Genomic DNA, 16,303 nt, shown 5'->3' with positions numbered 1-16,303 from the left:
AGGGCTTTCATACTTTACATATGTAATCCTTGTGACAAGATCTTCCTTTGGATACCAACCACTTTGACCTTGACGTTTGACTTTTATTTAAAAAACTTTAACCTTCGCCATAACTTTTGAACAGTTGTATCTAGCTCTTTCAAATTTCACAGGTGTATTCCTCGAGACAAGATCTTTCTTTGGGTATCAACATTTTTTATCTTTTGGCCTGGATTTTGACTTGCATTTGAGAAACTTTAACCTTCGTCATAAGCTGCCATACGGGGGCATCAGTATTTCACAAACACATCTTGTTTTTTTTTTTTTTTACAAATGGTTCTCGACGAATCAGATTCAGCTAATTTACATGAAAGTGTAATATTTAAAGATGGTCTTTGACAATATGAAAATAAGGCCATTCTGTGGAAACTGCGCTTCATTACAAAAATCGGTGAAGAACACATTTGAAGATAATTATGGTTTTGATGAATGGAAAGACTAGTCTTTCAGGCAGTACGGTATTCAGATGGATTAAGAAATTCAAAAGTGGAAAAGTAAAATATTGCAGGTCAAACTAGTCGATTTAAATTTGTAGTAACATCAACAATTTGGATACTGTGAATACTGCCTAACAGATGCATAGGGGAAAAAGCGTTAAAATTGCCAAGGAACTATTAAAAAATAAAACAAAAAATATATCATAAACTTGGGTCATGGATGACAAAACATGGTTGCATGTTCAAGAGCCCAGAAGGAAGATCAATAATAAAATGTAGAATCGGAGAGGAAGCTATCGTCCTATTCCTACAAAGAGAAGATAGAGCTCCATACAGGTCTTTAATATACAGTTTTATACACTAATACATGTACCAACACAAAAAGGAAGGTCAATGGTAGTTTTGATGTAAAAAATTGTATTCATGAAAATTGTTGTTGTTTGTTGTTTAACGTCCCTCTCGAGAATTTTTCACTCATATGGAGACGCAACAACTTGGCGGTGGAGAGCTGCAAATTTTGACCTAGGCTCGGCACTCAGGGCCATTGAGCAGTGAGGGATCTTTTTCGAGCCAGCACCTACTGCAACACGGGACCTCGGTTTATACGGTCTCATCCGAAGGACTGGTCACCACGTCCCACAGAGGGATTTGAACCCGCGACGTAAGGATCAACTCCTTACTCTTCATGAAAGTTAAGCAGGTCAATACTCATAGACTCTGAGATGTAAAAGGAATTTTGAAAAAAAGAACGTTTGCAGAGCTTAACCAAATCTTGATTCTCTAGATCTCAGTCATTGTGAGATATCTTTATTCCAAAAACTTAAGAAACCACTAAAGGAAGACGCTTCAATTTTGGATCTGTCCTTGGGAGTGCTATCCCTCAGTGCTGTCTTTTGAGTCACTCAAAGAAGAGTATGGTGATCTGTTCTGGTCATGGGTACAGAAACTTAAGACATGTGTTAAAGCTAACAGGGAATAGTTTGAGGGATTCAAGATATAAAGAAGCTGCTCTTCTCTTATTTTTTTTAATGACCTTTTGCAATATCAATTGCAATTTGAACACCCCTTGTATCCCACAATCATATGCAATTGGTGTTTATGTCTCCAAACTGAATCGATACTCAAGTGCATGTTCTGAGTACGATCAATTTTTAAAACCAAGACAGGCAACTGACAATTACGTTGATGTTACAGGGTTTTCAAATATCTCGTTTAACGTCAGCATTTCTGAAAATCTATTGTCGTTTACTGACCTTGTTTGCAAAAACAACATACCGTTGGGTTGTATTTTGACTGACATGTTTCCCATCACTTGGTAGGTCATTGTTTTTATACCATTTTGACTAAGGATTACCCAGTACTCCGTTTACCTAATCAATACAGTGGGCTACCAGAGGGTGTGACCAGTTGATAGGGGAATCGTAGCTTCCTGATTCAACCTATGGAATTTTCATGGGATCCGAGTTTTTTGCCTGTTTATGAGTCGTATTCTTTATTGAATTTCTGGTTTTTATCAGTGTTATAATTTTATTTTTTTTAAATCAAATATACAAGAAAATATATCAAACTAAAGAGAATCAATTTCTTTTATTTAAAAAATTACAGAAAAACACTTTCATATTATTTTCTTCAACTAAAACATGGATTGCGTGTTTTCACATATGGGTAAGCATGAAAAATTAAAAAAAGAACTTTATTAGTATATTTTCACTTTCACCGTCTTCCATTTATACTCAAACGTACACATGTATACATATATATTTATCCAGAAGATTAATCTTAGAACTGATACATTTCTTCGAAACCTCACTCTAAAACGTAAAGGAATTTATTCTTTGTCATCAAGAAGGTTTCTAAGAACCTCTTTCAATTTTTCTAGATTGCCCCCACTTTGCTTGTCATCAGTGTCGGTTATTTTTCTTTCTTCCACTTCATTGAGCTCAGATTCCATTACGTCATCATTATCATCATCGTTATCATCCTCGTCGTCTTCGACATCATCTCCTTCGTTATCGCTATCAGTGAGGTCGCCGTCCTCTGTTAGCTGTCGTCTGCTAGTGGACCAGCTACAAAACTTTTGATTCTCGATGAAAACGAGGCCAGCAGGACATGATCTTAGATGTGGTACACCATAAACACAGTCATAATATTTACCAGGGTCATTTGGGTCGGCTAATTTATCAAATCCTGTACTCGGGCAAACCACGGTGGTTGTGGCCGTGCATATTTGTTGATCTTTGTTGAACTGAGTTCCAGGACCACAAGGCATAACAGTAGATCCCCCAAATGCATCACATTGAATGAACTTTGTCTTGTCCTTTGGATATGGTATGTGATAAATGTAACCCTTAGGTATACACTTGGATGTGGAGTTCGACTCGCTACTCTGTGTCTGGGGTGTTGGAGTTGAGAAGAGTGCTTCGCCAGAATTCTGTTGAGTTGTACCTATATAAAAGAATACTAGTATGTATCTTAATTAGAACCGTTATAGTTGTAACAGTAATTAGGTATTTGCAATAGATGTAGACATTGATTGTCAAGACGAATATAATATTACCGGTACAGATTTTGTCAGCAAGGCTTGACTTTTTCAAGTCCTCTATCGAACACTCCTTTATTTTCGATCCAATCTGACAAGTAACGACAACAGCTTCTGCATTGTAGAAAAAATAATCACATTTTTTTTCTTTATATATTCATGGATGGAAAAAGCTATAGTAGACAATTGTAAGCCAATTTTTATCGCTTGTCAAAATGGTAATACATCGAATTAATCGACTAAGGAACGTATTTTAAATACATATAAATATTCATTTTAAAGTTCTACAAAACAGTTTTTACTTTAGAGGGGTCTGGGCACAGATGCATTGTTTACAGTTTGAAATGTCTATTTTCATTCAAGAAATAATTTCAGTTTCATGACTTGAACTAACATGTATATTCTAAGAATTCATTGACAAAGACATTCTTCACAACATCACGTCAAACACCTGTGTTTGTAAACAGTGCACGAGCTCTGTTAATGTTAGTGCTTACGTTTTACTGGGTGGGTTCAATTTTGTTTAGTCTGCACACATCACTGAGCATGTTTCTTCTCTGAACTTTCTGGATAATAGTTTTCATTAATACACAACAAAATTTCTACTTTGCCTAAGTATTAAGAATAAAGTTTACTTTGTGACAGGAAAGGATATGTGTTAATCAAACACGTCCCGAAAATCGTAGTTTTAATAATTTCTAGATAAAAGAATTTTCTTAACACTCTTTAATACATTTCGGTGTGAAATGCTCTAGCAACACAAGTCATGATATTATTTAGAAAATTTTAGTAAATATGAGCTTCAAGTCTGTGTCCCAGCCCCTTTAAAGAAAAATACTTCCATATACTAGTATGCTTTGTTACAACCCGTCCTTACACTTAAGAAATACAGAAAAAAGGCTTTCAAACAAAAAAATTGGTGTTCCCAGTTGAATAACTTTGGCATAAAAAAAAAACAAAAACAACTATACGGATTCCAAATTTCAGCATAGAAAATAACAAGAAATATTTTCAGAACAGAGAGCCCTTAATCCCTTCCCATCTTTTAAAGAAATATTATCTACTTGTTATAGCTAATCCCTATATAAATAATATATATATATATAGATAAACCATGACTTTTGTATTGGGTGGACCAAAAACTCTGTTTTATTTTGAATTATTTATCTTAGGAAATAAGTGGAATTATTGTCAAGCAAGTGGTTATTAAATAGTTATCTATCCGATAACGTCGTGCAGAACAATAGGACCTACTTGTTTGAAATGGATTGGGGGCATTGTAAGTATTTTATATCTGATTACCATTCTCACAGGTCGAGCCAGTGTATCCAGTTTGACAATTGCAGGAAAAGCCACTGGGAGAGTTTATGCAGCTACCTCCATTTTCACAAGATGTAGATTGACAGTGGTTTACTACGACATCGCATGCTTTTCCTGTATAACCATTCGAGCACGAACAACGGAAATCGTTCACAAGATCCGAGCATGATCCACCATTACTGCATGGATTTGGTGTGCAATCATCAATATTTACGTCACAATTCTTTCCCGTAAAACCAGACGAGCATTGACAACTGTAATCGTTCCTTTGGTTTGTACAGACTCCACCATTTTTGCATGGTGATGACTGACATTCGTTTATATCTATACTACAAGTCTTTCCAGTGAAACCAGATGCACAAACACAGTGAAAATCACTACCATTCCTGGAACAGGTTCCCCCGTTTAGACATGGTGAGCTTTCGCACTTATTTACTACTTTTTCACATGAAGTCCCGGTATAACCATCAAGGCAAGCGCATTTATAGCCATTAACAATATCTATACATTGTCCACCATTTACACATGGATTATTTGCGCATTCGTCAATGTTCTGCCGACACGTTTCCCCCGAGTAGCCAGCAGCACATTGACAAGTAAAGCCATTTGGAAGGTCTACACATGTGGCACCATTTTTACATGGATTATTTTCACATTCATCTGAAATTCAAATTGAATTTTACTATAAATGGAAATAAATATTGATTTCTACATAGATTTGCATATAGAAATCTTATATAAAATTAACAAACCATACCAAACTCTTCAGTGAAGAGTGAATCTGCAAACTCAAACTAAAAACTACAAACTTTATTATCGTACAAATGAAATAAATTATGTATTTATCATTTCATCTTTCAAATAAGTAAGCAGATCTTCATCATTTGCCCACCTATTGCTTGGTTGAATGTAATACTGAACGTCTTGTTCATTGTTTTACAATATTCCATCGTTGTAATGACCTTTCCTTTGTAATGAACAAATACAGTTCGACCACGGTTTTTAATTGAAAATGCAGATGGTTGGTTGTCTCTTGCTAATCCTTTCACGTCATAGAAAGCCTCGTTTGGGGTGGATGTTTGAGCTGAGGCAAACAGTTCGACCTCTCCACAGGTCACATTCGTCTAGAAAACAATTCCAATACACGGCTTATCCTATAATCCTATTAAGAATAACATCCTAACATGTCGTATTATGAAGTCATCTTCGGACCAAGATCTAATAAGTTTTTATGCCCCCGTAATCGAAGATTTAGGGGGCATATAGTTTTTGCCCTGTCCGTCCGTCTGTCTAGCTGTCCATCTGTCTAGCTGTCTGTCTAGCTGTTTGTTTGTCCGCAAACACTTTAACCTTGGCCATAACTTTTGAACAGTTGGTGCGGATTTCATATTTCACATGTGTATTTCTTGTGATAAGACCTTTCTTTGGGTACCATCATATTTGACCTTGGAGTTTAACCCAGATTTCAAAAATTTTACCCAACCTTAACTTTGGCCATAACTTTTGAACAGTTGATGCTAGGGCTTTCATACTTCACATGTGTAATTCTTGTGACAAGACCCTCCTTTGAATACCAACAACTTTGACCCTTTGACCTTGAACTTTTGAAAAAACATTAACCTTGGCAATAACTTTTTAGGGTTGATGCTAGGACTTTCATACTTCACATATGTAATCCTTGTGGCAAGACCTTCTTTTGGATACCAAGAGCTTTCACCCTTTGACCTTGGAGTTTGACCTACTTTTGGAAGACATTAACCTTGGCCATAACTTTCGAAGAGTTGGTGCTAGGGCTTTCATATTTCATTGTGTATTTCTTGTGAGAAGCCCTTTCCTTGGGCACAATTAATTTTAACCATTTGACAAGCCTCTAAGTGACCTCTAAAATTTAGGCGCCAGCTGAATCCTAATTAAAAAAATTTAGTCGTCAATGTAAATTGTAGTCGCCAGGCAATTTTTATGCACCAACTTAAAAACTTATATTTTAGTCAATATACGGAGGCATGTCCATTGCTAACTTTTAAATTTCTTTTCTGCTCTTCATGAAAAAGATGTTAAAATGTTTATTGTTCAGTAATTTGACGATTGCAAATTCAGCTTAAAATGCTCGCTAATTTAGCGACTTAAAAAGAAATTTTAGGCGTCAATCAAAATTTTTAGGTGCCATGGCGACTAAATTTAGTCGCCAATTAGAGTCCTTTTTGACCTTGACATTTGACTTAATTTTGATTTTTTTTTTAACCTTTTCCATATTTTTTCAATGGTTGCTTTTAGGGCTTTAATATTTCACAGGTATATTCCTCGAATGAAGACCTTACCTTGGGTACCAACATATTTGATTTGCATTTGAGAAAGTTTAACCTTCGCTATTAGTTGCCACACGGGGGCAGCAGTGTTTTAACAAATACATCTTTGTTATCATTAATAAATATTTTTTAACCCTTTGGTAGATTATTGATATCAAAAAGTCAATTTATGTACAATTTTAACTTCATGAAGCCGAGATTGAAGAGGCGCATTCGGCTTCCAACCAACTGCTGTATGTTATTTTAACGATCGGCAAATGTGGTGATTTTATCCTTGAAGTGTATAATATTCATTTTTAACTTAATTAATTCTTAGCGATTTTAGGGATAACCCGAGCCCAATTCATTTTCTAGGACAATAATTGTGATTTAAGTATTAACAACATTGATTTTTGGTAAGGCCATGCATCGCTTGAAATGCTTAAGTTAGAGGGTGGCAAAAAATTAGTATACATGGCTTTATCTTATTCGCGAGGAAAAGAAGGTCGCAAAACTCATGGATATTTCTCTTAAGCGAGTAAAAGTTGGATTATGGTAAATAGTTTGAATTCGCATGTTTTTTTTTTCAAAATCTAACTTTTTTTACGTGGTTTACCAAATGGGAATATTTTATCACATAACGATTGCTCTTAGAATGTAACAGATGTCTAAAATCAATTATTAGGTCTCGTAAAATTTTGAACATAACCGTTTGTATAGTAAGATTATGCCTCCGCCCCCAAGGAAAAGAAAACCATTTCTTGATAAATCTTAATCATTTTATGTTGTCCATTCTGCTATTCTTTGGCATTGAAAAAAGAAAGAAAATATTCATTTTCTCTGGAATTAAAGATATTTTTATTTGAGAGAGAGAGAGAGAGAGAGAGAGATGACGTACGGTAATTCCTGTGACTTGAGCCTTCGTGTCGATCTCCACGGTGTCTTCCACCACTCGGTCTGGTTTAAGACCTCCTTCCACTTTTGTTTCATTCTTACCAATGACTTCCACTTTCTTTGGTGCTATGAAGAGAATATGCTTATATTGCTAGAACTGAACTCGGTTTTACACAAATAGTGACCTCCAAAACACATTACCAGACTTTCTTTGAAATTCAAGTGTTCATTTGAAAACTTTTAAATAAACCATGATAAATCTTGTATCTAATGGTTCTTAAACTTCATTTAAACTGTTTCTTTTTTTACTTAAGTGCACATTTAGTATATTTTGATGATATCAAAGTATTGAATGAATAAGCTGTGCATTTTAATTTTCTGGATATTGATTGAATATTTTACAATATGTTTGATTTATATTTTCACAAAGCTGTATGTAATCGACGTAGACATATTTCACCTTTACACGATCGTCTCCTGACTTCATAGAGAATATTGTTAATTCCAGAAAACCCCTGCAGCATAAACACGTGAACACATGTCGGCTCCGAGGCTGCAGAAGTTATTTCTCCCCTATCTACATTACCAATCCCGATCACAAAAATAGACACGCCCTCAGACCTGTAAGAAAGTATGTATACACTCTCGTAAAGTTTAAAAAAAAATTGTTGTAAGAAAACATGAGCGGTAAATATTGAATCTTTGTTTCCCAACGTTTTCTGATACCGTGTCTTTCCAAAAAAAAAAATTAATAAGCTCATAAATTGCCTTATTTAATGAAATATGAAGATAACGAACAGTAATCAAGCTCAAAAGTCCATTGAAACAAAATCAATCGGGAGCAGAGCAAACACGGACCTCTAAAACATCAGAGGTGGGATCAAGTGTCATGGAGGAATAAGCATCCCCTGTAGACCCGCAGTATGCTCCTTGTCATGATCGGGAAAACGGAAAAATACATAGACGATTCAACATTCGACTTAGTGATAGATTGTATCATGTGAAATTAAAAGAAAGTGGAATAAAGACTTAATATCAAATGCACCTTAATTATCTAATACCTTCATATCCATTATGATTGATGTATTTCGCTTATTGCTTGCATTGATAAAACTGTAATTTATATTGAATATTTATTGAAGAGCACACTCTCCTTTAAGTGTCTTTTGAAATACTTTTATAGTTTATAATCTCATTAATTACTACCTATGAGATCGAATACAAGAATTCATCCGATTATGACGACAGTGACGCTTATTCAAGTAATTTTATTTTGATAAACAACATTTTCAAACATTTTAAAATATTCCAGGCTTATTTACGAGAAAAATCTCTATGATAAGGACTGTAGAAATTATGAAACGCTGACTTTAAACGAGGTTGCTGAAATCCCTGTAACATCAACTTATCTGTCAGTGGCCTGCCTCGGTTTAGAAATTGATCGTACTCAGAGCATGCGCTTGTGTATCGAATAAATTGGGAGAAACCCCATTTGCAGGGGATAGCGGATTATTACTACACAAACAAGGAAAGTTGACGATGGAAAAGCTGAAATCATCTCGTTTGTCATACAATTTAGTTGTTAGTTGGCCCTTTTTGTCGATAGTCAGTTAAACATCCAAATATGACAGATGTGACAGACCCTGTGATGTCTTTTATATCGAGTTCTCTGGGATGTATGGAGTCGACAAATGAAGGAAAGTGACTATTGTCAATTGATAAAACATTGTCGATATCTGTATGTGGAGTTGAACTAACAAATGCATATTTTTCGTGTACATACATGTAAAGCGCTTTTGAGTTATGGAGTAATTCTTGTCTGGTTTCTAAATAATTGAAATATTGAAAGTTTATTTGCCTATAGTCTTTTATATCTATATGTTAGGGATTTAAAAGATCATATTTTTCTTTTCTCTTTTTTACTGTAAAATTTAAAGTGAAATGGTAAACTGAGTTTGAAATCTAGCAGGTACTATATTTTTCGCGGAAAGGCTTTATATGAAAATACCCCCTTTTCTGCTTCACAAAATTACTAAAGAATAAGGAATTTAGTTAGTATTCTTAAACAATCAAAGGCTTTACGAATTTTCTGAAGTAAATGAAATTAATAATTATGAACTAAAGTTTTAAAATATATCAAATACATAAGATTTTCAAAAGACAACAAACAAAACAAACTTAAATCTTGTTAGCTTTTAAAAGTTTCCAATCCAAGAATATACTAAATAGTTAACAATAATTCATTATTATAACAATTGTTGTTTTTTAGAGCATTCAAAATTTACTGTCTTGTTTCATTAATATAAAAGGACAGTTTCTCCAGGTGCTAAAAATTTTAATTTATTCCAGACAAGGTCTTATAAAATAAGAATTTACAAATGAAAAAGGGATGGGATAGCTGTGCAGTTTCTCTTCCTAAAGTTTCTAATATGCATTGTCCACCAAGGAATCAAAAACAATTTGGTCCTTTAGTTCAATACTGTAAACCAACTATTATTCGCGTCATCTTTTATTTACGATTCGTCAGTTTTAAATCAATCTGCAACGATTATTTTTCGAGACTAAGGAAACATTCTCTACAAATACAAAGCAAAATAAATGGTTCGTGGCAATAAATATTCGCGAGTTAAAGTATGTCGCGAAACTCGCGGGTATTTCTCACATGCGAATAAAAGTTGATTAACAGTATGTTTAGCTGTTATTTTTCGAATTAACTAGTCGATCCTTACTTTGCTCTGCTGGCTTCCTGGGCTGTCACAGTTTTATCTGAGGATTTCCCATCTGTGAGAAGGATCATTACTTTTGTGGCATCTTTCCTAAGAATATTGGAAAGAAACGGATTCATTGTACGAATTAAAACTCTAATTCACTACTGTTGCGGATTCTTTAATTCTTGTTGTGGCATAAAAAAAGTATATTTTTATCTATCCTTATTACTTACCTGGATGATCGGTTGAATACAGAACGAGCCCCGTTTATTCCTTTCCCGATACGCGTACTTCCTCTTGCATAGCTCATATACTGAATCGCCCTCTGTAAACAGTTGAATGTAATTACTATATTTCTGATTTTAACAATTTGCTTTATGTGACATTTTAAACATTTTTTTTTATTCTGTGTTTTATTTCTGCTCTTTTCAAATAGTACTGCAAATCTACTTATTCATAAAACATATTTGTATATATTTTCAATTCATTGATATTGACGAATATCTTCACATTTAGATGATAATGAATATCAAATTTACCAGGAATACAGTATTACATTAATTGTCTTGCGTTGTCTTTGTTCTTAGTCTATGTTCATAATATTTAAATCATAAAAGAGATTTTAAGTATGCAACGGAACTGCTCAATACATAGCTACTAGTAAAACACTACGATGGTTACAGCAAGAAATGGACCGTTTATGTAATTGCCAAAGAATATTGTCATACTGTATAGTATTGGCTGACCATAGAATTAAGATCTATGTTGACTCAAATTTGACCTCAGTGCATATATTCTTCAAATTTATCAGCGATCTCCTTTAAAGTGAATATTTGACATTGTTTGCAAAACCAACCTGTCGGTTTTTTTCCTCCCGACGTTTTCATACAGATTGTAAGGTCATTGTTTTCATACTGATTCTGTGTACAGATTGCTCTGTTTTTACCTAAGCAAGACAGAACTCTCTGCAGGTGTGATCGGTTATCAAGGGATGCTTATTAATCTTTGGCACCTGTCCCAACCTCTGGTGTTTCTGACCATCCTTTGCTCTGCTCTCAATTTTGTATTGTTTTATTAGATCAATGTTCGTTATCTTCAATGATTTTTACATATATTATCATGTAGGAAGACAGACTAGCAAGGTAGATATTGACAGCGAGTTCTATATAACCTTTGTATTTTGCATGCATGGAAAGAGTGGTGCTTTTCTTTTGTAATTTTAAACTTTGTTATATTCGATATAAATCATAATTTTGAAAACAGCCTGGCTGAATACGCCCTTTAGTAACAAGAATCATCTAATATACTTTGTTTTGAAGTTTATATCCAAGTTCTTCATCGTTTCCACAAATTCAAACTTAGAGTGTTGCACACGAAAATAAATTCATCCACAAGTCAGTTTTTATGGAAAGTAGAATCTTACGTACCTTTATAGATGATTTCTGACTGTATCTGTTTAGATCAAACACTGTAGTTGCAGACTTGTGGAACTTGACGAGCCCCACACGAAATGCAGTGTTCGAAATGGTTACTTGGTCCACAAGGTTGACCAGAAAGTTTTTCATTTTTCTAAAATTTGAGCTACCGATACTTCCGGATTCATCTACCACAAACACGAGATCTACTGGCTTCATGTCACAAGATACTGTAACAGATCAAACTAATCTATAGCTGAAGTAGTTCATTGAGTTTAGAACATTTTGTTTTCTATTGAAATGCCTACATTAAAACGAATAAATTTATGAGAAATCTTGCATTTGCAATAATTACAGTAAACCGATATATTAACATACCTTGACGAAGGCTATTTACTGCAAGAAAATCATTCCTTTGTCCACCAAATTGTTTGGCCCAGAAGAGCGCTTGAGCATTAACGGTTGAGGGTATGGTAGTTCGGTACCTTTCCTGAACATACTGCACGTACAGTGCGGCTGCAATGCCGGAGTACAAAGGTTTCCGAAGGTCGAACCATGTGACACGGGACCAATTTATGCTGAAGTTCCCTTGTATTCCAATACGATGTTTTCTTAGATAGTAAGTAGTTTGGGTAAGACGAAACTTCTGTTGATTGATCTACAAAGTTTGGTACAATTAGCAACAATTAATTATTCGGATGAATTGTTTCACACAGGAAACAATGGCCCGAGAATAACTCAACTAAATACATGTGTAATTTAATTTTTCAATATATTACCTGCCAGATACCACCATGAAATCCCTGCCGATAGGTGTCGCTTTTCTCCCCGTCTCTACTGGCAGCATACGCCATTCTTCTCAAGTAGAAATTATCATCGGAGATGGTACATCGCTCTCTAAGTAAATCAACCACCGCCTCCACGACACCAGATCCTCGAGCGCCATCTTCTCTTGTTTTGTCTACCGCACATACAACAGACAGAAGAAGCAGTGTTAAGAAGATGGAGTATACTCCATAACGTTCCATCCTGCTGTGGATCAGAATCTTTCAGGAGTCATTTACACGAGCAACCGTCTTAAATAACCGAAGTATTTATGACGGTGATGAATAAATATTTTTCACAGATACGAGCGTAATTTGTTATGCAGTATTGTGATTTAAACAATTAACATAATCAAACAATTGTCCATTTAAATCTAAGAGGGTTGCGCAGGATGTCCATATCTTCTCTCACATCAACGTAAATCCCAGCTTAGTTCTACCTTTTGTTTAAATATTTAAAGACATTTTAACAAGGTACCGAGTTCCTGGTATAGATGTCCATCATTTGTGTGTATTCGTCAAGTTCTATATTTGAATTATATTCTTATTGTTGGCGTTCAAAGGCGTCAATTGCGATATGCTTACTATTATAATTACGCACAGGTCTGTAATACAGGACATTGTAAATTTAATTTATTACACCTATTCTGATAAACTGACTTGACATACAGGTCAATCTGGCCATTCTAATGAATCAGATTAAGGTCTTTGTTTTGTACCCTATTATTCTAGAAATGCCAACCCTCATATGGTTGAGAGAAAAAATTCGGTCAGTCAAAACAGTGCATTCTAGGGTATGTATTTGAATTCATAATGGATTATAAATCTTTGATGTTGCTTATGAAAAAGCACGCGCATTACTTTATAATGAGCCAAGAAAGAAAGCACATTACTTTTAATGAACCAAGAAAATATGCTAGTTTTCCAAAAATTTTAATGAATATACTTTGAAATTTTACTCCATCATTTTCAATGTTTTGTGTTGATAAATGTTTTGAAATAATACTACAAAAACTACCTATGACTTTTGAAGGAAACAAACATTTTTTTAAAAGTAAAATGGTGGTTGTAATACCACTAAACTTGTTTGACTTATAAGCTGCCCTTCTATCTAATGAAAAAATCAGTAATGCCCATACTTAAGCATATGTTATATAAAAAATATCCTACCTAAATCCTAACTGCAATTCATTGTAAAAAGTCTACATATTTACATGTCTCTCTCCTGTAATTAAAGTCTTGCCGCGTTTTAGATGAAAAATTAATAGCATCTTTTAAAAATCTTCTTCTCAAGAACCACAGGGCCAGGAAAGATGAAACTCATGTGGAAGCATCCTCAGGTAGTGTAAATTCAAGTTTGTTCAAATCATGACCCCCGGGGATAGGGCGGGGCCACAATGGAGGATCAAAGTTTTACATAGAAATATATAGGAAAAACCTTTAAAAATCTTCTTCTCAAGAACAGCAAAGCCATGATGAGTCATATTTATATGGAAGCATCCTCAGGTAGTGTAGATTCAAGTTTGTTCAAATCATGACCCCCTGGGGTAGGGCGGGGCCGCCACAATGGAGGATCAAAGTTTTACATAGAAATATATAGGAAAAACCTTTAAAAATCTTCTTCTCAAGAACAGCAAAGTCATGATGAGTCATATTTTTATGGAAGCATCCTCAGGTAGTTTAGATTCAAGTTTGTTCAAATCATGACCCCCGGGGGTAGAGCGGGGCCACAATGGAGGATCAAAGTTTTACATAGAAATATATACTAGGAAAAACCTTTAAAAATCTTCTTCTCAAGAACAGCAAAGCCATGATGAGTCATATTTATTTGGAAGCATCCTCAGGTAGTGTAGATTCAATTTTGTTCCAATCATGACCCTCAGGGGTAGGGCGGGGCCACAATGGAGGATCAAAGTTTTACATAGAAATATATACTAGGAAAAACCTTTAAAAATCTTCTTCTCAAGAACAGCAAAGCCATGATGAGTCATATTTATTTGGAAGCATCCTCAGGTAGTGTAGATTCAATTTTGTTCCAATCATGACCCTCAGGGGTAGGGCGGGGCCACAATGGAGGATCAAAGTTTTACATAGAAATATATAGGAAAAACCTTTAAAAATCTTCTTCTCAAGAACAGCAAAGCCATGATGAGTCATATATATGGAAGCATCCTCAGATAGTGTAGATTCAAGTTTGATCAAATCATGACCCCTGGGGGGTGGGGGTGGGGCCCAATGGGGGATCAAAAGTTTTACATAAGAATATATAGAAAAAATATTTCTTCTCAAGAACAGAAAAGCTATGTTTAGTCATATTGATATGGAATTATCCTCAGGTAGTGTAGATTCAAGTTTGTTCAAATGATGACCCCTTGGATAGGGAGGAGCCACAATGGGGGATCAAATTTTTACAAAGGAATATATGGGAATTTTTTTTAAAAATCTTCTCAAGTACAACAAAGCCATTTGTTATATTGACATGGAAGCATCATCAGGTAGTTTAAAATTCAAGCCCCCCCCCCCCCCCCCGGGTAATCGTTTCAATACTGAACTGATTTGTGCTTTTGCCTAGCCAATGTGCTCAGGTGAGCAATGTGGTCCATGGGCCTCTTGTTTTTCTAAATAATATCGAATATATCACATACATGAACAGCAGCCATGAAGACATAATTTTTATAACTTTACTCTGAGGGATTGCTTGTATATAAAATTGTCTGTAATACTGCTTTTGAAAATAATATCGTAAGAATACATCCTTTCATTGCTTTGCGAGATTTTGACCCAATAATATGCCTCCAACAAAACCCTTTTTGCCAATCTTTAAGTTACATGTAAATGATAATGTGGTACTTGAGAGAAGTGGATATTCTAAAAAATGTTAACGAACGAGGACGAAAAATCTTGACCAGAAAATTTGGGTAATATTCTCAAGTAAGCTTAAACAAATAATAAACTGAAAATTTGCATTTAAAAAGAAGGCATCGACTCAATTTGCTACTTTTAACACTCTTTGATCTGATCATATCTTGTCAAATACAAATAATGTAGTTTACAGTAAAATGTTATGCATTTGTCAGACATGATATTTTTACAATAAAATCGTTTCATATCTGCTTTTGATTTCCTTCTACAAAAATTCAATTCACGCATTTGCCTCATAACAACTTTCAAGAAAAAAAACTTATTCTCTTTCAAAGTTCCCGTCGTCCGCAAAGCGCTCTCTCTCTCTCTCTCTCTCTCTCTCTCTCTCGGCATGTAGAATTTTTAAATGCTTTTTCTAGTATACTAAGAAACACATTTGTTTATTTTTTTCTCCATTTCGATAAACAGTATTCCCGTGATCATTAAAAAATGTTAATCGAATTTTTCTAAACTTCTTTTAAAATGCTACTTCTCCTTATGTTTTGGTTTGGTTTTAAGAAAATCTTTGTAATGTAAACAAGTAGGCTAAGTACAAATTTCTGAGTATAGATATTTGATCTCAATAAGTGTCTTCAATTTTGTTAAACGATGTTACCATCATGGATCATGTTTTTTTTTTTGTTTTTTTGTTTTTTTTTAAAATAGAATACTAATAATCAGTTAAGTACTTTCTAAATAATAGATAATTCTCCAAAACCTTGATTTGATTTCAGTTGAACTCAGATTTTAGGAAAATGAAACGATGCATGTTTACTTCAAATTCAAATATTTTCGTGGGTTCAAATTTTTGTGGATTGAGGGAAAATTTTCAATTCATGGAGATTTGATTTCGTGGATGATGAAGTGTTGAATAGTTATGCATAGGAAATTTTACATTTCGAGGGGGTCGTAAATTCGTGGGTATTATAACATCTACAAAA

The 16,303-nt window shown here is 34.5% G+C and overlaps 1 protein-coding gene across 1 annotated transcript; it reads right to left on the bottom strand.

Moving 5' to 3' along the window:
* Window positions 1-2,117: 2,117 nt before the first annotated feature.
* Window positions 2,118-12,665, bottom strand: LOC133194055 (matrilin-2-like). The gene is made up of 11 exons (XM_061329990.1): window positions 12,417-12,665; window positions 12,016-12,295; window positions 11,650-11,867; window positions 10,456-10,547; window positions 10,244-10,330; window positions 7,975-8,135; window positions 7,519-7,640; window positions 5,228-5,459; window positions 4,318-4,995; window positions 3,034-3,129; window positions 2,118-2,921 (listed from the first exon to the last, which is right to left on the bottom strand). Exons 1-11 carry the CDS (start codon window positions 12,663-12,665, stop codon window positions 2,305-2,307), a joined length of 2,832 nt encoding a protein of 943 aa, XP_061185974.1. The 3' UTR covers window positions 2,118-2,304.
* Window positions 12,666-16,303: the final 3,638 nt, after the last annotated feature.

Source organism: Saccostrea echinata, unplaced genomic scaffold, assembly GCF_033153115.1.
Source record: "Saccostrea echinata isolate AGI-Se365-2 ecotype Australia unplaced genomic scaffold, CSIRO_AGI_Sech_v1 ptg000028l, whole genome shotgun sequence".
NCBI lineage: Eukaryota > Metazoa > Mollusca > Bivalvia > Ostreida > Ostreidae > Saccostrea > Saccostrea echinata.
The sequence above is the reverse complement of the archived record's forward strand: the minus strand, read 5'-3'. Positions and strand labels throughout refer to the sequence as shown.

What these genes read in the sequence shown, in the direction of transcription:
- LOC133194055 (XM_061329990.1), bottom strand. Translation starts at nt 12,665, where the DNA reads ATGGAACGTTATGGAGTATACTCCATCTTCTTAACACTGCTTCTTCTG. An exon ending in GTCAGAAATCATCTATAAAG is followed by an intron (nt 10,548 to 11,649) that starts GTACGTAAGATT and finishes AACTGTTTACAG; the next exon opens with AGGGCGATTCAGTATATGAG. An exon ending in TGCTGACAAAATCTGTACCG is followed by an intron (nt 2,922 to 3,033) that starts GTAATATTATAT and finishes TCTTTTATATAG; the next exon opens with GTACAACTCAACAGAATTCT.